Source organism: Oncorhynchus tshawytscha, linkage group LG12 (genome assembly GCF_018296145.1).
Source record: "Oncorhynchus tshawytscha isolate Ot180627B linkage group LG12, Otsh_v2.0, whole genome shotgun sequence".
Lineage (NCBI taxonomy): Eukaryota > Metazoa > Chordata > Actinopteri > Salmoniformes > Salmonidae > Oncorhynchus > Oncorhynchus tshawytscha.
Window position 1 is genome coordinate 52,570,705 of NC_056440.1, and position 27,059 is coordinate 52,597,763.

The 27,059-nt window shown below is 40.4% G+C and overlaps 1 protein-coding gene across 1 annotated transcript in view; it reads left to right on the forward strand.

Moving 5' to 3' along the window:
- Window positions 1-27,059, forward strand: part of LOC112264162 (ALK tyrosine kinase receptor) — a 140,053-nt gene that overhangs the window by 66,573 nt on the left and 46,421 nt on the right. The window contains exons 8-15 of the mRNA XM_042331106.1: window positions 6,137-6,302; window positions 11,310-11,457; window positions 13,400-13,534; window positions 16,646-16,784; window positions 21,859-22,029; window positions 22,317-22,415; window positions 22,618-22,776; window positions 26,397-26,510. Coding sequence (XP_042187040.1) covers window positions 6,137-6,302; window positions 11,310-11,457; window positions 13,400-13,534; window positions 16,646-16,784; window positions 21,859-22,029; window positions 22,317-22,415; window positions 22,618-22,776; window positions 26,397-26,510 — 1,131 coding nt within the window. The remainder of the gene's footprint in view (window positions 1-6,136; window positions 6,303-11,309; window positions 11,458-13,399; window positions 13,535-16,645; window positions 16,785-21,858; window positions 22,030-22,316; window positions 22,416-22,617; window positions 22,777-26,396; window positions 26,511-27,059) is intronic.

Sequence of the window (27,059 nt, forward strand, 5' to 3'; positions counted from 1 at the left end):
GCAAGGCTTTCTGTATTGGTTATACCCAGCAATCAAAGCAAATCAAGTCAACAGTCAATTCAATGAATAATCCAGAGTTCAAAGGTCACAAAATAAACATTTGATTCAGTTGTTAAGTTAGTTCAATTTAGTTAAATGCAGATAATTTAGTTATTAAAAAAAAAAAGTAAATCCACAAAAAATAAATTATAATCCAATAGGAATTGTAGGAGAGACAATCAGCAATGCAGAACTTAATCTGATATGCTAACTACTCATTGGTGTCAAAAGGACATCCTTATGTGGGAGTCTAAAGGGGATGTTCAGGTGAATAAAAGAGAAGAGCAGTTGCCGATAAAGTCAATCAAAATGAATCTGGTTTAATACAAGTTGCAACATGGGGACACCTCCCGCACAGAAGCAGAGAAAATGTCTAACAGGCCCTTATATATTTATCAGACAGTAACATATGTTCTGTTAACACCAGCCCAAGAGGCTGGGAGGAAGTCACAACATCATTGGCTACAGAATCAGAGATACATTATCAGTCTACCTCCAGTCTGATGTCAATCACTATCAACGGATACGAGATTAATACATAACAAACAGCATTGAGTCTAGTGACCATCAACCCGTGACACAAATGATCTAAAGGAACAGGTTTATACAGCACATTTACTGAGCAATTTTACTTTCAATGTTATCAAACAAACATTTCCCCATTGTTACTCACACCATGGCCTTTTGCGCTCCCATTCCTGTGTGTGACCCTGTGGGAGCACATCTTGAGAGAGAGAGAGGGGGTGGGGGTCTGTTCACCAACCAAGAATACACAAAACACCATATTGGGCTGCAAAAATATCCTCAGTGTACAACGTAAAACACCAGATAATGCATGCAGAGCAGAAATAGGCCGATACCCGCTAATTCATTATCAAAATCCAGAAAATATCTGTTAAATTCTGCATCCACCTAAAAGGAAGTGATTCCCAAACCTTCCACAACAAGCCATCACCGACAAGCTGGTCTGCAAGTTGGTCTTGGGGCTCTGTTCATAAACACAAACAGACCCCACAGAGCACCAGGACAGCAACCCAATTAGACCCAACCAAATCATGTGAAAACAAAAATATAACTATTTCCAATGTGAGTAATTAAGAAAAATACTGAGCAAACTAGAATGCTATTTGTCCCTAAACAGAGAGTACACAGTGGCAGTATACATGACCATTGTGACTGACCCAAACTTAAGGAAAGCTTTGACTATGTACAGACTCAGTGAGCATAGCCTTGCTATTGAGAAAGGCCGCTGTAGGCAGACCTGGCTCTCAAGAGAAGACCGGCTATGGGCACACTGCCCTTAAAATGCGGTGGAAACTGAGCTGCACTTCCTAACCCCCTGCCAAATGTATGACCGTATTAGAGACACACATTTCCCTCAGATTACACTGATCCACAAAGAATTTGAAAACAAATCCAATTTTGATCAACTCCCAAATCTACTGGGTGAAATACCACAGAGTGCATCACAGCAGCAAGATTTGTGACAACCAGGGAAACCAGTGAAGAACAAACACCATTGTCAACACAACCCTAATTTATTTGTATTTATTTTCTATGTTGTACTTTAACTATTTGCACATAATATGACATTGGAAATGTCTTTATTCTTTTGGAACTTTTGTGAGTGTTGTTAGGTTCTAAATGAAGAGTAAAAATTCACAGACGATTAGTAAAGCTCAAGCCAAGTTTATTCATCCAATGGGTCAGATAGCTGAACAGACAAAGATATGTTCCCCCCAGCACAAGTATATATACCCCAATTTGGGTGAAATCTCCTCCTTCCCTCTAAACATTACATCTTTATTGCAAGGCAGGAAGTTAAGTGATGTGGATAATAAACTGTTCCTTCTCCCTTAATGTGACCTGACCTGACCTCGGCCCCCATTCCTCACGAATCCCCAGCTCACCCTTATCAGTGAACTCAAACATGTTATTGCCTTTCCCTTACTTAGTACATTCCGAGACCCTGGCTCATATCCAACATGAATTGACCAAAACATATACATTCCTCGTACAGATAACCATTATTTTCTGGTCCATAAGATGCCTGATGATTAACAATATTTCAAGTTTAGAAGTCAGAACCCATCAGTGTAATGTTTAAAGTAAATTTTTATTGTTTATTTCACTTTTGTTTATTATCTCCTCTTATGGATAGGGGAGACGCTAGCCTCTCAACTGGCCAATTGCCAGGGAAAATGCAGAGCGCTAGATTCAAATAAAATGCTATAAAATTCAAACTTTCATTAAATCACACATGTAAGATACTCAATTAAAGCTACACTCGTTGTGAATCCAGCCAACATGTCAGATTTTAAAAATGCTTTTCGGCGAAAGCATATGAAGCTATTATCTGATAGCCTGCAGCCATCCTCACCAGCAGTAAACAAATGAGCTAGCGTAGCAGGCGCTACACAAAACTCTGAAATAAAATATAAAATATGCATTACCTTTGACGAGCTTCTTTTGTTGGCACTCCAATGTGTCCCATAAACATCACTATTGGTCCTTTTGTACGATTAATTCCGTCCATATATATCGAAAATGTCCATTTATAAAGCGCGTTTGATCAATAAAAAAACAGCTTAGAAAAACGCAACGTCACTAAAAAATATTTCAAAAGTTGCCTATAAACTTTGCCAAAATATTTCAAACTACTTTTGTAATACAACGTTAGGTATTTTTAAACGTTAATAATCGATCAAATTGTAGACGGGGTAATCTGTATTCAATACATGAACGAAAAGAAAAAAGCTCTGCTCTTCATGTCTTGCGCAACTCACAAAAGTGTCCCCTGTTCCGAATTGGCCTACTTCCTGATAAGACAAAGGAATAACCTCAGCCATATTCCAAACACTGGTGACATCGCGTGGAAGCGGTAGGAACTTAAAATAGGTTCCTATTAAATATCCAATGGCAAAGACATATTGGGAAGAAAATAATAATTCTGAACAGTTAGTCCTCGGGGTTTTGCCTGGTACATAAGTTCTGTTATACTCACAGACATGATTCAAACAGTTTTAGAAACTTCAGAATGTTTTCTATCCAAATCTATGAATAATATGCATATCTTATATTCTTGGGATGAGTAGCAGGAAGTTGAAATTGGGCGCGCTGTTTATCCAAAGTGAAAATTCTGCTCCCTAGCTTTGAGGTTTTAACTTGCATTTTCGATGTTAACATACATTTCCCATGCCAATAAAGTCCTTGAATTGAATTGAAATTGAGAGAGAGAGAGAGAGAGAGAGAGAGAGAGAGAGAGACTTACACGTAACCTTGTAGTCTTCAACCATAGACGTTGACCATTAACATCATTTAGTGGTCATGGACAGTGGTGTAAAGTAAAAATACTCAAAAGTACTACTTAAGTAGTTTTTTGGGGTATCTGTACTTTACTTTACTATTTATAGTTTTGACAACTTTTACTTCATTACATTCCTAAAGAAAATAATGTACTTTCTACTCTATACATTTTCCCTGGCACCCAAAAGTACTAGTTACATTTAGAATGCTTAGCAGGACAGGAAATGGTCAAATTCACACACTTATCAAGAGAACATTCCTGGTTATCCCTACTTCCTCTGATATGGCGGACTCACTAATCACAAAAGCTTAGTTTGTAAATTATTTCTGAGTGTTGGAGCGTGCCACTGGCTATCCTTAACTGAAAGAAAATGGTGCCGTCTGGTTTGCTTAATATAAAGACTGAAATTATTTATACTTTTACTTTTGATACTTAAGTATATTTTACTTTTGATATATTTACTTTTGATATTTTTCAAATCAAATACTTTTAGACTTTTACTCAAGTAGTATTTTACTGGGTGAATTTCACTTAACTTGAATCATTTTCTACTAAGTTATCTTTACTTTAACTCAAGTATTACAATTGGGTACTTTTTCCACCACTGGTCACAGTCAATGATTTGAGATAATTGCATAATAAGAGGCCATATCTAGCATTGACCACACACCCTGTTCCTTTCCTTTCTCATTGTTCATTGTTCAGCAATGTACAGTGGGGAGAACAAGTATTTGATACACTGTCGATTTTGCAGGTTTTCCTACTTACAAAGCATGTAGAGGTCTGTAATTTTTATCATAGGTACACTTCAACTGTGACCACATGCTATATATGGTCCCTTACAGCCATTCTTCAATGGAAATGCCTAAAAAGACGTCACAGTGCTGTAGACACCTTGGGGAATATGTGGAAAACGTAAATTCATTCGTAGCTCATTCACAGCCATATAAGGAGTCATTGGCATGAGGCGGTTTCAAAAAATGCGTCACTTCCTGGTTGGATTTTTATGTGGGTTTCGCCTGTAACATCAGTTCTGTGGCACTCACAGACAATATCTTTGCAGTTTTGGAAACGTCAGAGTGTTTTCTTTCCTAAGCTGTAAATTATATGCATAGTCGAGCATCTTTCGTGACAAAATATCTTGTTTAAAACGGGAACGTTTTTCATCCAAAAATTGTAATAGCGCCACCTAGTCGCAAGAAGTTAAACATACAAATTCTTCTATCAATGACTTAAAGATTGCTGTACATCAGCAGAACCTATCCAAATTGAAGCAGCTGGAGCAGTTTTGCGTTGAAGAATGGGTAAAAATCCCAGTGGCTAGATGTGCCAAGCTTATAGAGACATACCCCAAGAGACTTGCAGCTGTAATTTGTGCAAAAGGTGGCTCTACAAAGTATTGACTTTGAGGGGGTGAATAGTTATGCACGCTCAAGTTTTCCGTTTTTTTTGTCTTATTTCCCTGTTTGTTCCACAATAAAAAATATTTTGCATCTTCAAAGTGGAGGGCATGTTGTGTAAATCAAATGACACAAACCCCCCAAAAATCCATTTAAATTCCAGGTTGTAAGGCAACAAAATAGAATAAATGCCAAGGGGGTGAATTCTTTCGCAAGCCACTGTATCATTCTTTACTGCCTCGTCATTTCTAAACTGGTTAAACCATACTGAACACTGTACTTACCGTTGTTTCAATTTACTACAGTGAAACATGGCAAAATCAGTTTGAATGCTCAGCTAACTCAAACTTTTCTCCTCATTTGCAGTGTAATCCCAGGCTGTAGCGAATGGGGAGTTATTTTTTTGCCTAGATTTGCATGAGATTAGTCTTCTCAGATAAACATGGCTGGACCACAACACTGATCGAGTCACTAAATCCTGATTTGGGGGAACGATGGAAATGGTGCCGTTCCCACTGTCCAGCGTTTCTGTTAGATGAAAATGCCGTATTTGACCATTCATGAACATACTAATCTCGGTTAACCCAGAACTAAAGTCTTTGATAATAGGTCAGACGCTCAATTAAGTTCTGGGTCCATATGTCATCAGAGAAGAGATAGAATAAGGATCAGAACCAGAATGAAGAGCTCCACCCTCTCTCTAAGTTACCAGAAAGTCTGTGGGCCAAATTCCCCTTCCCTGGGAAAACTAATGCTGCTCCTAATGCTGCTCGTTATCTCACTCATCCCGTTGTATCATGAGAGATCTACAGATACCATTTATGTTTACGTAGTCTGTCCATGAGAGATTACAAACATACAAACACCCAACTTCAGAAACTATTTGGAATACATGTTCTTGATCCTAGAGTCATGAAATGTTCGGAGTACATATAGGGGATTCATTGCCTTCAAATCATTTGAAAAATGTAAATGGACAAAATGGAGTTTGGAGATTTTCTTCAGACAGTGATGATAGGCATTTTTTACTACAGTGAAATATGATGAAGATGCTTATTTTATTTATTCCGTTATATCTCGTTCGCAATCAGGAGTTAGACGAGTAGGACGGAAAAATTGTTTCTGGCATTTCACTATGTTGGGGTTTATTGATGTGAGACTATAGAGTGTTGGGGGGTTTGTTGAAGTGAAATGAAAGATGAGGCACAATTTGTGTGATGGGAAATGTGATGAGTTTGAACAGTGTTCTGAATGATGAGTGTCTTCATTTGCCTGTGTGTGTGTGTGTGCGTGCATGTGTGTGTGTGTTTGCGTGTGTGCATGCATGTGCAAATGTGTGTGTACGTGTGTGTGCAAATGTTCATGTATGTGTAATCAATGTGTTTTACAGACACCAAATGGACCTTTCACACTTGTGGGGCAGTGGGTTCAGAGGGGCCCACCCCAACCCAGTGTAGCAGCTCATATCGGAACAGCAACATCAACGTTACCGTGGCAACCATAAGCCCATTCAAAGGCATCCAAATCTGGAGAGTGCCGGAGACTGGCAGCTACAGGTAAATCAAAACACAGGCTGCATCCCAATAGTCTTAAGTGGCTTCCTTTCATGGTAGGTGTAACATATAGGCTGAATCTCAAAAGTCGAAATTGGCTTAATTTCATGATAGGTGTAACATACAGTATAGACTGAATCGCAATAGTTTGAATTGGCTTGGAGATGTAGCACATATGCTGAATCTTAATAGTCTAACTTGGCCTTAACGGTAGGTGTAGCACACAGTCTCAATCTCAATCATCTAAATTGGCCTCCTTTCATGATAGGCGTAACAAAGGGGCTGCATCTCAATAGTCTAATTTGACATCCTTAGGAGGATGTCCAATACAGATTTGCTTTAGACACTCATGCACAGACTCTCTCTCTCTCTCTCTCTCTCTTCTCTCTCTCTCTCTCTCTCTCTCTCTCTCTCTCTCTCTCTCTCTCTCTCAACCGGCCTTCAAAAAATCTATAGCCTCGCTCTCTCGTCCACAGACAGCAATCGTCTATCGTTTCCACCTCCTTAAACGAGCGGGGCATTACTGGCTAACCAGAGTCTTTGGGTTAGAGAGTGTGGCTCTAATGGTTAAATAGCATGACTCACACACTTATTACACCCAGCTCCAGTAACCCACAATCACACGGTGATTAAGAGGCTGCTTCTTATGCCTCTCTTTCTCTCTCTTTTTCTGTCTCTCTCACCTGGACTCCATTACTTTGTTGATTACCCCTCTATATCTGTCTGCACCTCAGGTTGTCCCTTGTCCAGAAGCTGTTCCTGTTCTATTTCATTTTCATGGCCCTTGTTTATGAAATGTTCTCCCTCTACCTGCTTCTCGTCTCCAGCGTTGATCCCACAGAATGCTAACACCACCAAAGGAAGCATCAGGGAGTTAATGTTTTAGTTGGTGATGTCGGGTCCGGGTGCCGTCGCTGATGGAACCGGGGGTGCCTCAGCTAGCTCAATGGGCTTCCACACCTTAGCTGGCTCGAGAAGTCTCCTTGCCTCAGTTGGCGTGGCAGGCACCCACCCCACATCATGCTTCAGCCAGCCCATCAGGCTCCCATGCCTTAGCGAGTTCAGCAGGCTCCCACGCCTCAGCCAGCTTGTCCAGTGCCCATGCCTCGGCCAGCCCGTCAGGCTTTCCCAGGTGGGGCACCGGGTGGCCCCCCTCGAGGGGGAGGGTACTGTCATATGCCTGTTCCCGCTCCCCCTCTCTGGTGCTCAATATTGGACTCACCTGGGCTCTTATTTTGAAGATTACCCCCTCTATATATGTCTGCTCCTCAGGTTGTTCCCTGTGTCAACATTGATGTCGTTATTTTTCCCCTGTCCAGACGCTGTTCCTGTTTTGTTTCATGTCCGTTGTTTATTAAATGTTCTCCCTGTACCTGCTGCTCGTCTTCAGCAAGGATCCTCACACATGCTCTGTTTACAGAAGCCTTATAATGCACGATACCACCTATGTGTAACGCATTATTGGAATGCTCTTAATATTAACAGCATTAAAGATCAGCTTCACTGTTCCACCACAGCACCTTTGTTATTGATTTTGTTTTGTTCATGAAACAGAGAGAAGTATCCAGCAGTGCGTATTCTGCTGTGCAATGAAGAAAAAAACAGTATTCATTGTTTGCAGTAACTTATTTGTTGTTGATAAATTCTAAACGGCCTTGGCAGTTTCACCAATTAAATATTTTAGCTTAAAGGTGCAATATGTAGAAATCTATCTGCCATTACCTGGTTACAAAAATGTTGATTATGTGATAAAACAAATAGAAATAATCACTGTGAAATATATATACAGTACCAGTCAAAAGTTTGGATACATCTACTTATTCAAGGGTTTTTCTTTATTTTTACCATTTTCTACATTTTAGAATATTAGTGAAGACATCAAAACTATGAAATAACACAAATGGAATCAAAAAGTGTTAAACAATTCAAAACATATTTCATATTTGCCTTGATGACAGCTTCCAAACTCTTGGCATTCTCTCAAACAGCTTCATGAGGTAGTCACCTGGAATGTATTTCAATTAACAGGCGTGCCTTGTTAATTTGTGGAATTTCTTTCGTTCTTAAAACTTCTTTGGGATCGGGACCCCTTCCGCGGGACATTGCGCGAACGTAGGGTAAGGTGATTAGCATGAGGTTGTAAGTAAAAAGATAACAAGAACATTTCCCAGGACATAGACATATCTGATTTTGGCAGAAAGCTTAAATTCTTGTTAATTTAATTGCACTGTCCAATTTACAGTAGCTCTAACAGTGAAATAAAACTATGCTATTGTTTGAGGAGAGTGCACAATTTTGAACATGAAGAGTTATTAACCTCTAGTAACTCCCCATCCCGGGTCCGGGAGCGTAATCATCGACTGACACTAATTAGCATAACGCAAAGGACATAAATATTCATAGAAAATATTCCTATTCATGAAAATCACAAGTGAAATATATTGAGACACAGCTTAGCCTTTTGTTAATCAACCTTGTCATCTCAGATTTTCAAAATATGCATTACAGCCAAAGCTAGACAAGCATTTGTGTAAAAAATATAGCTCCGTTTGTTCTTCACTTTTGGCTGAGAAATCACCCGGAAATTGCAGTCACGAAAACGCTGAAAAATATATTCCAAATTAGCTCCATAATATCGACAGAAACATGGCAAATGTTGTTTATAGTCAATCCTCAAGGTGTTTTTCAAATATCTATTCGATAATATATCCACCGGGACAATTCGTTTTTCAGTAGGACTGATTGGAATAATGGCTACCTCTGCATTTTACGCAAGAATCACTCTGAGAGCCATCAGGTGACCACTTGCGCAATGTAGCCGCTTACGGGTATTCTGCGTAAAACTACGTCACAATGCTGTAGACACCTTGGGGAATACGGAGAAAAAGTAATCTGGTTGCTAGCCCATTCACTGCTCAATTGGGACGCATTGGAACACAGAGCTTTCAAAAGATGATTCACTTCCGGATTGGATTTTTCTCAGGCTTTCGCCTGCAATATCAGTTCTTTGTACTCACAGACAATAATTTTACAGTTTTGGAAACTTTAGCGTGTTTTCTATCCTAAGCTGCCAATTATATGCATATTCTAGCATCTTGTCCTGACAAAATATCCTGTTTACTACGGGAACGTTATTTTTCCAAAAATTAAAATACTGCCCCCTAGTCACAAAATGTTAATAAACAAATTAGGCACATTTGGGCATTCTTAATAGAACATTTTGAACAGAAATGTAATGGTTCATTGGATCAGTCTGAAACATTGCACATACAAGTGGCCAAAATCTAAATTGCACCTTGGCTGGAATAATACATTATAGCCTTTCTCTTCTCAGTTAGATTTGGGTATGTCATTTCTGGCAAAAATATGGCTTACGGATACTCCCGTAAAGCCCAGCTCAATGGCCCACGTCATCGGCATGCCATAAAGGCCTATATAGGACACCAAATATGGTATCCTATAGGATATACTACACCCCCAATGAAATAGTGAACTCTTGTTACCTTCTAGGATCTCTGAGGAATAGATACGAATGTGATTTGGCTTGTTCAAACAACGTTTAGGGTGAGATTTTCACAGATTCCTTTCTTTGCAAATTGAACGAGTGGAAATACAAAATCCATTGTGCGTGCTATATGGACCTTTATAGGATATGAAAAAGTATTTTATCTAACAAAATGACACTTCATGTTATCTCTGGGTCCCTTTGGATGATAAGTCAGAGCAAGATTTCAGAATGTATGTACACATTTCACCTTCAGAGGTGAATTTATCAAACCTATCGTGTTGAAAAAAGTGTTTTGTTGTCAGGAGCTCTCCTCAAACAATAGCAGGGCATGTTTTCTTAATAATAGCTACTGTAAATTGGACAGTGCAGTTATATTAACAAGAATTTAAGCTTTCAGCCGAAATAAGACACTTGTATTTACTCTATAATCTTAGTTCTTGATATAACGCGTTGAATCACTTACAACTGTCCCGTTGACGGAATGCCGATCCTTAGGACAACAATAATAAGAAGAGACTTGCTTGGGCCAAGAAACACTAGCAATGGACATTAGACCAGTGGAAATATGTCATTTTGGTCTGATGAGTCAAAATTTTAGATTTTTGGTTCCAACCACCGTGTCTTTGTGAGATGTGATATGTGGGAGTGATTTGCTGGTGATACTGTCAGTGATTTATTTAGAATTGAAGGCACACTTAACCAGCATGGCTAACACAGCATTCTGTAGCGATATCCATCTCATCTGGTTTGCTCTAGTTGGACTATCATTTGTTTTTCAAGAGGACAATGACCCAACACACCTCCAGGCTGTGTAAGGGCTATTTGACGAAGAAGTAGAGGGATGGAGTGCTGCATCAGATGACCTGGCCTCCACAATAACCCAACCTCAATCCAATTGAGATGGTTTGGGATGAGTTGGACCCCAGAGTGAAGGAAAAGCAGCCAACAAGTGCTCAGCATATGTGGCAACTCCTTCAAGACTGTTGGAAAATAATTCCAGGTGAAGCTGGTTGAGAGAATACCCAAGCTGTCATCAAGGCAAAGGGTGGCTACTTTTAAGAATCTAAAATCTAAACTGTATATTGATTTGTTTAACACTTTGGTTGCTACATGATTCCATATTTTTATTTCATAGTTTGATGTCCTCACTTGTATTTTACAATGTAGAAAATAGTACAAATAAAGAAAAACACTTGAATTAGTAGGTGTGTCCAAACTTTTGACTGGTACTGTATATATAAAGATCGTGTTTTCAGTTGTTTAAAGCTGGTGTACATAACCAAAATTAAAAAGACTCAAAACCTAACCTTAGGGACGGGAAGCATAGAAATAGCACACATAGAACGGATATACAGCTTATCAGACTTGGTTTCTATGGGGATGACAGATCTATAACTCACATGTCTATGTGAATTTGGTGGGGTAGACCTTCAAGTTAAATTATTTCTAATGCCATACACTGGCGGTTCATGCCTTTCCGTTTGTGTGTATGTCCAAAACAGGATCACAGCTTGTGGGGCAGCTGGAGGTCGCAGTGTATTGACCATGGCCAAGTCACATGGTGTCCAACTCACAGCAGACTTCCTGCTTCAGGAGGGCGAGTTCCTTCACATCCTGGTGGGCCAAAAAGGAGAGGACGCCTGCCCCAATGTGAGTACCATCTTCCCCAAACTATTCTGAATAAGTGTCAAGGCTCAACACTTTCACACTTATGCCCCATCCCAAATCAGCCACTATCTCCTACCTCTGAGGAAGGCACTTAGAGCTAAAAGGACTGAGTAGATCCAAAAAACATGTCTCACCCCAGGACACTTCAACTGTTGACTGTCCAGGAAAATCAAGAAAAAGGAGCACTCTGTTTCTGCATCGATCAGAAAGATTTATTGACAGGACAAACCATCACAAGTTAAATGGTTCTGGGTTAATTCATATTTTTTGGGGGGTGATGAAGTGCATTTGGGTATACCTTTTTCCAGGACTGTGTAGATCTAAGAGGACTATATCTATAAGAAGGGCCTGATAACTTGGGGGGAAAAAAGCAATACAATGAAGAAAGACCTAGGTAAAACCAGGGTTCTTATTCCGGAGTCTTTGGGGCTATAGTAATGTTTCATTTTGCCTTCTTATAAGCCACGTGGAATATATCACTTATACTTTCACTAATGCTTTATCACTTATACACCTATACAAAATTCTGTCAGAAGTCCATAAGTAGCCTATTATAGACCGCATGGCCTAACTCGACATTCCAAACTGGAATGTTGAAGTCTCAGGGATACGGTAAAAGAAGAACATCCTCAAAACTCCTCTCACACCATAAGGGAACATGTTTGAATTGTAATCCCATTGATTGCCTTGCCATTTCACCTGTAAACGTTGTTGGAATGAATTTACTCTCATTTCATCATGTTGTTTTTGGCCTCATCCCGGATTTGTCTTACACTTTGGGGTTCTCAGTCAGGAATCATTTGGAAAATGGATGAAATATATTGGAGAAAAATGTCAGACAAGGAAAAGCAGAGAGGTGGCCCAGACACATTGTCAATGGGAAACTGCAGTCATTTGAGGTCTCAGACTCTCAGTTAATTTCTATCAGGTCTATAGTCCCGAAGGGAGTAGATACTCCCAAAGGTGGTTGGTGCTATAAAAATGATTAGTTCAGGGTGTTGGTGTGTTCAGTGTTTCTCAAACAGCCTCCCCTCTGTAGGAGTATTAATATCCTTTTAGGCTTTTACACACCACGCACACATGCACACACACACACACACACGGGGCGGTAGGCAGCCTAGGGTTAAGAGCATTGGGCCAGTATCCAAAAGTTCACTGGTTCGAATCCCAGAGTCAGCAAGGTGGCAAAATCTACTGTTCTGCCCTTGAGCAAGGCTGTTAACCCCCAACAACTCCCCGGGGCGCCGATGATGTGGGTGTCTTTTAAGGTAGCACCCTGCCTTAAAGTGTTGGGGTAAGGTGTTGGTTTAAATGTGTAAGACTCATTTCAGTTGTATCCCCTTACACACACATACAAACTATGTGCCTCAACCCTAGCAGGATGGCAAGAGCAACAGGTGGGGGTTGGGGGTAATTCTGTGTGAAATTTAGCTCTCGCTGCTCCCATACTGGCCAAGGTTGATGAAAAGTTTTGGGTTGGAAGGACTGGTCTGACTTGGCTGTTTGGTTATTATTACCTGTCCTCAACACCGCTAGTCGTTTGGCTCTTGATACGTCTCTCATTTGTTACAATAGCCCAAGTTGCCGATGGGCAGATTGGGTAGAATAACACACTAAATGCAGTAAAAAGCCTGGTCCCAGATCACTTTGTGCTGTCTTGCCAACTCATATGGTCTTGGTCACATCTAGTTTCGCTGGACAATGACTGTTGAAGTTGGCAAGACACCACAAACAGACCTGGGAATAGGCTACTAAAGGCACAATTCTAACTAAAGATCTGAGCATGGAACTTGACTTCAGCGGATATCTTCCATTGACATAAATCATGCATTATGAGGAAGCCTGGATTGCACAGACATGCAATGTCTCGAATGAGTGATTAAAGAAACTGAGGGATTCACTCTTTTTCTATTCTCATTGGTAGACCAACGAGATCCTAAACAAGATCTGTGTGGAGCAGATGCCATTGGAAAACAAGACGCGGGTCCAAGGGGGCGGGGGCGGAGGAGGCGGAGCCACCTATGTGTTCAAGGTAAGGAGAGAAGGCCGCGTCCCGATAGTCTTATAAAGCTTTCCCAGTTTTCTTGCCCTCCTTGATCACTGATATGGCTAAAGATGTATTTCATATTGCTTTCAACTGTCAGATATGCGTAAGAAGGAAGGAAGGAAGGTGTCTGACGAGGAACAGAAGTTAGGAAAATAAATGAAAGGAAAGGGGATATATTAGATTATTTAGATTTATGAATATGTTTTTTATATGTCCCTCAGCTGTTCCTTTTTAATTGAAGCTGGGCTGAAGCGGGTCTAAACACACATCCATTAAATGTATAATATATGCTAGAGCAGAGGTACAAATTTCCTGGTTGGCAAAGTTCCAGATGAATATTGTCATTATTCGGCGAAGTAACCAACCCCCACCTCGCAACCCATGAGAATCAAACTGTTCACACCCAGGGCCTCCCAGGTGGCGTAGCAGTCTAAGGCATTGCTACAGCCTCGGTTTGATCCTAGGCTGTGTCACTGCCTGACCGTGCGCCCCATAGGGTGGCGCACAACTGGCCCAGCGTCGTCCGGGTTAGGAGGTAGTTTGGCTGGTGGGATTTCCTTAACCCATTATGCTCTAGCGACTCCATGTGGCAGGCTGAAGCCTGCAAGCTGACATTGGATGGTGTTTCCTCCAACACATTGGTTCGGCTTGCTTCCGGGTTAAGAGAGCAGTGTGTACAGGAGCACTGCGCCTTGGCAGTTTGTGTTTCGAAGGGTGCATAAGTCTCGATCTTTGCCTCTCCCGAGTCCATTGGGGAGTTACAATCTTGTCTCATCGCTCCAACTGCCAATTGGGGGGAAAATATAGCGTAAACAAAATATATACAGTAGCAGTCAAAAGTTTGGACACACCTACTCATTCAAGGGTTTTTCTTTATTTGTACTATTTTCTACATTGTAGAATAATAGTGAAGACATCAAAACTATGAAACTCATCCCAAATATTCTCAATAGGGTTGAGGTCAGGTGATCGTGGAGGCCAGGTCATCTGATGCAGCACTCCATCACTAACCTTCTTGTACAAATAGCCCTTACACAGCCTTGCTGTCATCTAGTGGACATTTTGCTCTATTGCCCTCAGCTATGGTTAGCCTGTTGTTGTTCATGTTTTGCTGTGTTCTAGTGTACTATGGTATATTTAGCTTTCTTATTCTTGACACTTCTCCCAGTCATATTTAAGGTTAGAACTACCTTTTAGTGTTCTGATACTTCTAGTTTGGAGTTGTATTTTTATGATAACATAGCTACATTATTTCAATGTGTATAGTATTGCTTACTAGGTGTGTCCAATCAATTGTGTAACCACTCCCTCTTCCAATTAGGGTAAATTGATAAGCTGTTTAAAAGAGGACCTCGTATTCCTCTTTTTTTGTGCTCGAAACGCGTCGTTTAAAAAAAAAATGTTTCTATTGAACATGCCATACTAATAAAGGCATTTTAATCAATTATATGAAGAGTGCCTTGGTCCTCCTTTCTTTTTGATGACCAATTTACCCCTTTTACCAAAGATCACCTTCTATCTACCAAAACATACTATTGTGTACCTTAGTTGCGTTTCCCTTCCTCCTCTTTCTACAGCCTGGAGGTGTGTTGGGTCATTTTCCTGTTGAAAAACAAATGATAGTCCCACTACGTGCAAACCAGATGGGATGGTGTAACGCTGCAGAATGCGGTGGTAGCCATGCTGGTTAAGTGTGCCTTGAATTCTAAATAAATCACTGACAGTGTCACCAGCAAATCACTCCCACACATCACACCTCCTCCCCCAAGCTTCACTTTCAAAGTTAATCCATTCACCTACTCTGCGTCTCACAAAGACACGGCGGTTGGATCCAAAAATCTCAAATTATGACTCATCAGACCAAAGGACAGATTTCCGGCGGTCAATGGCAATTACTTGTGTTTCTTGGCCCAAGCAAGTCTCTTCTTCTAATTGGTGTCCTTTAGTAGTGGTTTCTTTGCAGCAATTCGACCATGAAGGCCTGATTCACGCAGTCTCCTCGACACAGTTGAGATGTGTACGTTAATTGAACTCTGTAAAGCATTTATCTGGGCTGCACTTTCTGAGGCTGGTAACTCTAACTCATCCTCTGCAGCAGAGGTAACTCTGGGTCTTACTTTCCTGTGACGGTCCTCATGAGAGACAGTTTCATCATATCGCTTGATGGTTTTTGCGACTGCACTTGAAGAAACGTTCAAAGTTGTAGAAATTTTCCAGATTGACTGACCATTATGTCTTAAAGTAATGCCGGACTGTCGCTTCTCTTTGCGTATTTGAGCTGTTCTTGCCATAATATGGGCTTGGTCTTATGTAAATCACCCCTATCTTGTCACAACACAACTGATTGGCTCAAATGCATTAAGTAGGAAAGAAATTCCAGAAAATTACTTTTAACAAGGAACACCTGTTAATTGAAATGCATTCCAGGTGAATACCTAATGAAATTGGCTGAGGGAATGCCAAGAGTGTTGAAAGCTGTCATCAAGGTAAAGGGTGGCTACTTTGAAAAATTGCAAACATTTTTTGGGTTACGACATGATTCCAATATTTCATATTATTTGGCAATGTAGAAAATAGTAAAAATAAAGAAAACCCTTGAATGAGTAGGTGTGTCCAAACTTTCGACTGGTACTATATATAAATATATATATATATATATATACTATATATAAATACTATACTGGTACTATATATAAATATATATATATATACATATATATATATATATATACATATATATATGTATGTGTGTATTTATAAAGATTAATTAGAATAATGTAGTAAAATGCCTAACCTGGTCCCAGATCTCCTGTTCACACCCCTCTTGGCAGATAGAACCATTTCCAGTTTCCAAGCTAATTTACTGCAATTCTACACGTTTTGCCAGTTTCAAAGCAAATTTCCTGCAATTTACACGTTTTGCCATGGGCCGGAGAGAAAATGTTACAGTTTTAAAGATAATTTCCTGCAATTCTACACATTTTGCCATGCCTTATGTGTGATCTTATGGTACCAGGGATCAAATGGGTTCCAATTATTTATTTATTTTTGTCGGTCCATCTGTTGAGTATGGCTCTGCTAGAGATTGATAACGTCACACTGACTAATTTGCCATGGTAACAGGTGCAGAGGGGTGTCCACATCCCCCTGATCATCGCAGGTGGGGGTGGGGGACGTGGGTACAGCAGCCAATCCGACAGCCAGGATGAGTTGATGGACGACCCCAATGTACCAGGGCGCAACGGGAAGTCTGGAGCAGCAGGTAAATCACTGTGTGTATTGTGAAGAACTGCTTGACTATATGTATGTTTCCGTGTGTGTGTGCCAGACCTGGGATGACTATAGTTGTAACTATGGTTTGTGGAAAGTAACAACATTTCTGGGGGATCGAAGTTACTTTGGAGAGGACTACAACAAAAAATTACAACTTAAAACTACTTGAATACAGATCTGAGAAAGCAACTACTTTTTCAAACTATTTTTTTTATTTATTTCACCTTTATTCAATTACAATTTAGCAGATTAACACTGGAGTGATAAATGAGCAGATGATGATGTGCAAGTAGACATACTGGTGTGCAAAAGAGCAGAAAAGTAAATAAAAACAGTATGGGGATGAGGTAGGGCTATTTACAGATGGACTATGTACAGCTGCAGTGATCGGTTAGCTGCTCAGATAGTTGATGTTTAAAGTTGGTAAGGGAAATAAAAGTCTCCAACTTCAGCGATTTTTGCAATTCGTTCCAGTCACTGGCAGCAGAGAACTGGAAGGAAAGGCGACCAAATGAGGTGTTGGCTTTGGGGATGATCAGTGAGATATACATACCTGCTGGAACGTGCTGCTGGAATACATTTAAACTCAACAAATCCAGAGAATGATTTCTTTCAGGTTTTATTTGTATCATCACATTCCAAGTGGGTCAGAAGTTTACATACACTTAATTAGTATTTGGTAGCATTGCCTTTAAATTGTTTAACTTGGGTCAAACGTTTAGAGTAGCCTTCCACAAGCTTCCCACAATAAGTTGGGGGAATTTTGGCCCATTTCTCCTGACAGAACTAGTGTCACTGAGCCTCCTTGCTCTCATAAACTTTTTCAGTTCTGCCCAAAAATGTTTTATGGGATTGAGGTCAGGGCTTTGTGATGGCCTCTCCAATACCTTGACTTTGTTTTCCTTAAGCCATTTTGCCCCAACTTTGGAAGTATGTTTGGGGTCATTGTCCATTTGGAAGACCCATTTGCAACCAAGCTATTTATTTTTTAAACTTTATTTACGGCCTATGAACAGTGGGTTAACTGCCTGTTCAGGGGCAGAACAACAGATTTGTACCTTGCTGGAAGGTTTGAACTTGCAACCTTCTGGTTACTAGTCCAACGCTCTAACCACTAGGCTACCCTGCCTGACTGATGTCTTGAGATGTTGCTTCAATATATCCACATAATTTTCCCTCCTCATGATGCCATCTATTTTGTGAAGTGCACCAGTACCTCCTGCAGCAAAGCACCCCCACAACATGATGCTGCCACCACCGTGCTTGACGGTTGGGATGGTGTTCTTCAGCTTGTACGGATGACACTGATTTGGTGTGTGTGTGTGTGTGTGTGTGTGTGTGTGTGTGTGTGTGTGTGTGTGTGTGTGTGTGTGTACGTGTGTGTGTGTACGTACATGCGTACGTGCGTGCATATGCATGCCTCGGTGTGTGCCCGGAATCCATTCTGGTCTCCTGTATCCCGCTCCCTCTGTTCAGTTTTAGTTCACTAAAACTACAGCCTTTTAAAGGCGGGCTCCCCTACTGACTTCTATTAACAAATCAATATAATTATTTACCACTCATCACAAATCTAATTTTATTTGTCACATGAGCCGAATACAACAGGTGCAGACATTACCGTGAATGCTTTATTAAAATTACTTACAAGCCCTTGACCAACAATGCAGAGTTAGAAAATAATTGCTAAATATACTATAGTAAAAAACGTTACACAATAAATAACAATAACAAGGCTATTGTTATTGTTATTAGGCTACATGCTAAGGGGGTACCAGTACCAAGCCAATGTGTGGGGGGACAGGTTAGTCGAGGTAATTAAGGTCACCTTTTAACAAGGCACACCTGACAATTGAGGAGTGACCCCAATTGGCTTACTGCAAATGTAAAAGTGGTGACTAAACTCAACAAAAAGAAGAATAAATTGTATTATGAAGCCAAGCTCAATGATGTGAAGAATGATGGGAAAAAACTTGAGTAGTTTAAATTGAATGGCTTTTTCATCACAAAACAATTTTATGTAGCCAATTATTTTTATGATTACTTGTGGGCAAATACCAACAATGAAGAGTGAGCCATTGAACACATGTATAAAAAAACTAATATTGAAAGAAAGGCATTGCAAGTTTGAATTTTGTAAAGGTAGTGGGAGAGGTGGAAAAAAGATTGTTATTGATCAGCAATTGTCACAGCCTGACCATATAGAGAGCCCTTGTTTCTCTATGGTGTAGTAGGTCAGGGCGTGACTGGGGGTATTCTAGTTTGTTATTTCTATGTGGTGTTCTAGTTTATTTTTCTATGTTGGTGATTTGTATGATTCCCAATTAGAAGCAGCTGGTAATCGTTGACTCTAATTGGGGATCATATTTAGGTAGCATTTTCCCACCTGTGTTTGTGGGATATTATTTTGTGTTTTGTGCATGTGCACCACGTAGTCACGTTTCATTGTTAGTTTATTGATTTATTGTTTTTGCTAAGTTTCACTTTGTAATAAATATGTGGAACACTACATCAGTTGCGCCTTGGTCCGTTTCTCCTCACGATTGTGACAGCAATGACAAACATGGCATTAACAACTTAGATGAAAAGCTACTGAGGATGGTAGCTGACTCTATAGCCACTCTCTGGAGGGAAGCAAAATTAATTCCGATACCCAAGAGTGGTAAAGCAGCATTCACTGCTATAACAGCAGATCTATCAGCTTGCTGCCAGCTCTTAGCAAACTGTTGGAAAAAATATTCTTTGACCAAATACAATGCCACTTTCTGTAAATACATTAACAACAGTCTTTCATCATGCTCATAGAGAAGGGCATTCAACATGTACTGCACTGACACAAAATGCTGATGATTCAACCGTATACGCATCAGCAACCACAGCTAAGGAAGTCACTGAAACTCTTATCAAAGAGTTGCAGTCTGTTTTGGAATGTGTGGCCAGTAATAGAAATTGTTAGAAATTCCACATTGTTTGCAAAGTCAACTTACACACAACACTGACACACACACTTACGCCACCAGATATGCCACCAGGGGTCTTTTCAAAGTCCCCAGGTCCAGAACAAATTCAAGGCAGTGTACAGTATAATACAGAGCCATGAGTGCATGGACCTCCCTTCCATCTCATATACAGAGCCATGAGTGTATGGAACTCCCTTCCGTCTCATATACAGAGCCATGAGTGTATGGAACTCCCTTTCATCTAATATACAAAGCCATGAGTGTATGGAACTCCCTTCCATCTAATATACAAAGCCATGAGTGTATGGAACTCCCTTTCATCTAATATACAGAGCCATGAGTGTATGGAACTCCCTTCCATCTCATATACAGAGCCAAGAATGTATGGAACTCCCTTTCATCTTATGTAGCGCAAGTGAACAGCAAACCTGGTTTCAAAAAACATAAAAGCAAAACCTCACAACACAATGTCTCTCCAACATGTGACCTACTTGTTGTGTATGTATTGACATGTATGTGTATTTGATAGATGCACACACACTACATGCGAATGTTTTTAAATGGATTTAAATTGTGAAGTATTTTGTCTGTAATATCTTTTTCGTTATATGACGGACCCCAGTAAGACTAGCTGTCATTTTTGTCGCTGGGTAATGGGGATCCTAATAAATTAAAGCATGTTTTCAGTGGTTTGTGCTCTGGAGTATCCTTTGGAGTGGATAGGTAATGTTAGTTTACAGTATTGCTAAATCAGCTTGTATACAGTTATTATTTGTTTCCTGTTTTTGCCAGCAAGGACAATTGAAAGTTTGATGTTTAGGGTTGAAGTTTGTGTTGCAAAATGCAAGGGATTTACTGTAGTATGTCGTATTGGATAAGATACACTGATTTGGGGTGTATTCCAGTTTTGCTTGTGTAGTTCTGTTTATGGCAATAGAGAATATTATTGAGTATATTGTCCAACAGTAACAGTTTGAGTTTGTACTTAATAATTTAATTGGATTGGTAGTTATGTTTTAGTGTCTTTATGAGGGTGTCTGCCTGGGTGTACTCCAGGTAGACATCTGTTAAGTAAATCGTTTGACAGTCCTAAGAAAATGTGTTTGCTCCCAGATAGAAACATACATTAACATGCACACATCTATTTAAAAAAACATTTATTCTCAGTGTACTTCTTGTACTTCTATTCCATCCCTAATGCATGCGTTTCATAGCCCCGCTACCTCTGTGCATTGTCATATTTATCTTTCTTACTAGTAAAACAAGACAGGACAAGACGACAACCTTGCATGTCTATTCCTTCACATTTTTTCTCTCTCCTGTTCTACCGTGGGTGCAAACACAACGCCTCTCCATTACCGTTATTTTGTACACATCTTGGTCTCCATTATTCACTCGTTTTGAGTTGACTGCACCTCGCGGAACATAATATATTGATTAGGCTGTTCAGTAGGCCTTAGGCTTACTGTGAGTGGAGCCTGGTGAGCGCGAAATGAAATATTCACTCTGCCAGTGCTGTTTGTTGCTGGCATTCATAGGGTGTTCTTTTTTACAAGTTTTGGATTTACTTTTGTTTGTTTCATTCTCTCTGTAACCAAGAGGAGAAGAAATTAGGGCAAGACGCAAGCCGGGAGAGTGTTGGTAGGTTTAATTGAAGGTTTATAGTACTGACTACAGCTCGAGTCTGCTTGTGACAGGATAGGGGGAGGCCCCAACTACAAATTACTGCAAAGTCTCTGTCAGATACAGGGGTATTTGTCTTTTTGGCTCGGTGCCGGAGGCATTCCTTGTGATGTTATTTCAGACAATGGACCTGAGTGTGAATGGGTGGATGTTAATAAGGAGTTTGAATCAAATAATCATAATATTATCATTGCCCATCCCATGAAAACATCCAACATCTACATTATATGATGCCCCATGTGAAGACTTACTTGCAACTTTCAAATACTATGACAAATCAGGAATCAATCAATCAATCAACCACTCAATCAATGATGAATTGATTTATTGGATATCCAAGAAGTATCTGTAAATGTGTGTACATGATTTATTTCAGTGTATAACTGCCTTGGGGTTTTTCCTTTGTGTCTTTGTGTATGTCAGGTGGAGGCGGAGGTTGGCATGACAGTAACCCTGGGTCTCAGGGCGGGAGACCCCTCATACTCGGAGGCCAGGGGGGGCAGCCCTGCATTAAGTTCAGCTGGGAGACCCGAGGGGGTTTCGGGGGAGGGGGAGGTGCCTGTACAACCGGTGGTGGAGGAGGGGGCTATAGAGGTAGGTGAAAACATATTTACAGTAAATATACAGTATATAGCATTGTAACATGAATATATAACAAAACGAATATGACATTACATCTCCAGTCTTGTCTTAACATGTTAAGGTAGGCTGTCCCTTTGCTATTTGTTGGTCTAACAAATTATCATTATCTTTCATTACATATTTCATCAGGTAGCACTTTAGATTAAATACAACATTTATACCATTAAGGTACTCTGTAATAAGTTCACTGACTAATTGTGATATTTTATTACCACCACCATCCCCCTCCCTTTCTCTAGGTGGCAGCACCTCTGAAGCTAATGACCCAAAGCAGGATGGAGATGACGGCTCCTCTTTCATCAGCCCAGAGGGAGAGACCTTCCTGGACCCTCTGAAAGGTAACAGATGATGAAATGAGAGACAATCACACTAACACTTTCTATGAACTATAGGGCGGCAACCGGCAAGGTAAAGGTTAGTGAGGTGGACCACAGTAGCCGGAAGTTGCTGGTTCAAGCCCCGGGCAGGGCGATTAAAGTGGGAACTGAACCATGACGGAGCATGTATCCTGTTGACCATGTCCGATGTCTGTGCCTGTAGGTATGGAAAGTGATGGAGAGGTGATCATCGGCCCCGTGCTAAACTGTAGCCACTGTGAGACGGGCGAATGTCACAAGAACGAGGAGGGGACCTTGTGTTACTGTGAAGTGGACTTTGTACTGGCCCTCGACGGTGTGTCTTGTATCAACTCATCAACAGGTCAGAGACACACACACACTCTCTCTCATACACACACACACACACACACACACACACACACACACACACACACACACACTGCAATTGAACACATTGTTTGGATCCACAGTTGTGGACAGTAAGTACAAATGAAACAGATATTTGAAAAGTCATACAAATAGTTAGTTGACACACAAATGAGCACTGTCGTGTCTTGACTATCATTAATAGTGTTTGACTGTTATTTTATAAAAATGATTACATACCACATTCAATTATTACGCCATTAAGTTCATCTTTTAACAATTAATTAAGTAGTAATCTGGGGCACCGTGGAAAAAGTTGTTTAACGAGTTACTTTCTCCCGACTAAACTCTAAAGATATACATATCTGTTACATCAGTCACAGTCAATTAATTCATTCCTATTTACCTTCAGTCTCATTCTGAATGTCGCAAAACTCTTGGATATCTACACGAACCCTAGCATAAATGATGAATCAGCGATATACAACTAGGATTATTTATTTACTAACTAACTAAATAATCACACAGAATTACATAAACATACAAACAGGAGAGCTTACACAATGCAATGAAAAATCCCTGGTGGATTAAACTGATTTGACATATTGTTTCACAAAATGGCAGATTCAAAAGAGAAGGAGAGGGAGAGACAAAGGAATTCCACTAATGTACATACAGCTGATAACTATGCTCAAGGAAATGCAAATACTTTGCACATGAACGGCCGCTCATTTGAAAGAATTGCAATGTACATATTTACGTGTGTATGTCTTTGCTGTCTGTCTGTTGAAAACACTCAATCCATCTACAGGGAGTAATTTGACATGAAGTCTCGAGTTGTAAGTCTCTGGTTGTCCACCAGAGATCACCCTGTCTTTTGTAGAATCGGTCTTCAGAATGGGTCTTTCAGAGTACCACCCGGTGGTTCTCATTGAGTTTCCTAGACTATAGTACTTAAACAGCTGCAAACTGAATGTCCCTGTGAAGTCTTCTTCTTCGAGAGAGATAGTTGCAGAGTTTCTAACCATTTCGTACCTTTCAGCTCACGTTGTCGGTCATGCTGGTCTAATGTAGAGCTAGAACCATTTTACACGCCTGTAGCAACACGACAATGTACTGGTCTCTAGAGATGTACATTTCTTACCCATTTCTGCGTGTGGACTGCATTCTCACATTCTCTGGTCTAATGTACATTTCGTGTACATTTTGTTTATAAGCACACACATTGGAGGGTGGTTCCATCACATTGCCACAATGCCTGTGCTCACATGGCCGTGGTTACTGACTTGGTGAAACTTTTATATGAAAAACAATTCTCATTTAGAAGGCTAACATCACATTTCATCTTCTCACAAATAGTTTCATACTTAATAATATACAGTTGAAGTCGGAAGTTTACGTACACCTTAGCCAAATACATTTAAACTCAGTTTTTCACAATTCCTGACATTTAATCCTAGTAAAAATTCCCTGTCTTATTCTAAGAATGTGAAATGTCAGAATAATAGTAGAGAGAATTCTCTCTTTCAACTTGTATTTCTTTCATCACATTCCCAGTGGATCAGATGTTTACATACACTAAATTAGTATTTGGTAGCATTGCCTTTAAATTGTTTAACTTGGGTCAAACGTTTTGGGTAGCCTTCCATAAGCTAAGATAAGTTGGGTGAATTTTGGCCCATTCCTCTTGACAGAGCTGGTGTAACTGAATCAGGTTTGTAGGCCTCCTTGCTCGCACATGCTTTTTCAGTTCTGCCCACAAATCGTCTATAGGATTGAGGTCAGGGCTTTGTGATGGCCACTCCAATACTTTGACTTTGTTGTCTTTAAGCCATTTTGCCACAACTTTGGAAGTATGCTTATGGTCAATGTCCATTTGGAAGACCCATTTGCGACCAAGCTTTAACTTCCTGACTGATGTCTTGAGATGTTGCTTCAATAGATCCACATAATTATCCTGCCTCATGATGCCATCTATTTTGTGAAGTGCACCAGTTCCTACCACAGAAAAGCACCCCCACAGCATGATGCTGCCACCCCCGTGCTTCACGTTTGGAATGGTGTTCGTCGGCTTGCAAGCCTCCCCCTTTTTCCTATAAACATAGTGATTGTCATTATGGCCAAACAGGTATTTTTTTTGTTTCATCAGACAAGAGGACATTTCTCCAAAAAGTACAATCTTTGTCCCCATGTGCAGTTGCAAACCGTAGTCTGGCTTTTTTATGGCGGTTTTGGACCAGTGGCTTCTTCCTTCCTGAGTGGCCTTTCAGGTTATGTCAATATAGGACTTGTCTTACTGTGGATATAGATACTTTTGTACCTGTTTCCTACAGCATATTCACAAGGTCCTTTGCTGTTGTTCTGGGATTGATTTGCACTTTTCGCACCAAAGTACATTCATCTCTACGAGACAGAACGCATCTCCTTCCTGAGCGGTATGATGGCTGAGTGGTCCCATGGTGTTTTTCTTGCATACTATTGTTTGTACAGATGAATGTGTTACCATCAGGCTTTTGGAAATTGCTCCCAAGGATGAACCAGACTTGTGGAGGTCTACAATTCTTTTCTGAGGTCTTGGCAGCTTTCTTTTGATTTTCCCATGATGTCAAGCAAAGGGGCAATGAGTTTGAAGGTAGGCCATATAAATACCTCCACAGGTACACCTCCAATTGACTCAAATTATGTCAATTAGCAGAAGCTTCTAAAGCCACAACATAATTTTCTGGAATTTCCCAAGCTGTTTAAAGGCACAGTCAACTTAGTGCATATAAACATCTGTCCCACTCGAATTGTGATACAGTGAATTATTAGTGAAATAATCTGTTTAAACAATTGTTGAAAATTACTTGTGTCATGCACAAAGTAGATGTCCTAACCGACTTGCCAAAACTATAGTTTGATAACAAGAAATGTGTGGAGTGGTTGAATAACGAGTTTAAATGACTCCAACCTAAGTGTATGTAAACTTCTGACTTCAACTGTAAGTTCCACAACATTTAGATGTAAACCTGATAACTGGGAAATATACACATTCAGAGATACAGTTATGTTGTTATACCAACCTTAATGAGATCCCAAAACAACTGCTCTGACATAATTGTTCTTTACCCACGGACCTTTCAAACTGTTTGGATTACAGAAATATTGTTTCATTATTCAACCTTTTGATGTCACCATACTGCAACGTCTCTCTCTGTGGAAGCAATGGAATTTACCTTCCATTTCTGAATGAGTGGGAGAGAGCGGTTTCCTGCAGGGATTTACGACCGTCATAAAACTGTGGTGGGAGAGGGGGGAATCTGGCGCATATGATCCTCACCCAAAAGGGCAAGTCCTGACAGCACGCACACACACAGTGTTTGATATGGGTAAATTTAGGCTCTCCGAACATTCACACCTGGCTCGATGGGCAATCAGCAAGCAATTGTCTGGACTTGAACAGAAAAGTGAACATTCACACCTTTGGAATGTTTTTTATTAAACCGATATATAGCAATATAGTATTGATAAAATGCAACAGCATTTAGTGTCCATCACTAATATTCAGATAATGTCATGGTGCTCTTCAAATAAGATGTATTTGATCCAGATCTGATCTCTTCTCTCCCCTGACAGAGGTGTCTCCCCTGCCTCCCCAGCCCTCCCTGTCCCAGTTGGCCCTGGTTCTGTCTGTGGGGACTTCAGCCCTCATTGCTGCCCTGCTGTTGGCTGTGTCTGGAGTCATGATCAGTAGGTGGTAAAATGCATAGGATACAAACGCAGACTTATACGGGGACACACATGCACGCACACTTTCAGCATGAGGAATATTGCATACGTAGGCATTTGGGGTTATCCATACATACATACTGTACTCTAAGCACACAACACACACCATTGCATCTGAACACATGTTATGTGCGTGCATGTACAGTTCAAGTCAAAAGTTTGGACACACCTACTCATTCCAGGGTTTTTCGTTGTTTGTACTATTTTCTACATTGTAGAATAATAGTGCAGACATCACAAATATGAAATAACACATTTGGAATCAAGTAGTAACCAAAAAAGCATTGCACTCTCTTGGCATTCTCTAAACCAGTTTCACCTGGAATAATTTTCCAACAGTCTTGATGTAGTTCCCACATATGCTGAACACTTGTTGACTGCTTTTCCTTCCTCTACGGTCCAACTCATCCCAAACCATCTCAATTGGGTTGAGGTCGGGTGATGATGGAGGCAAGGTCCTCTGATGCAGAACTCCATCACTCTCCTTCTTTGTCAAATAGCCCTTACACA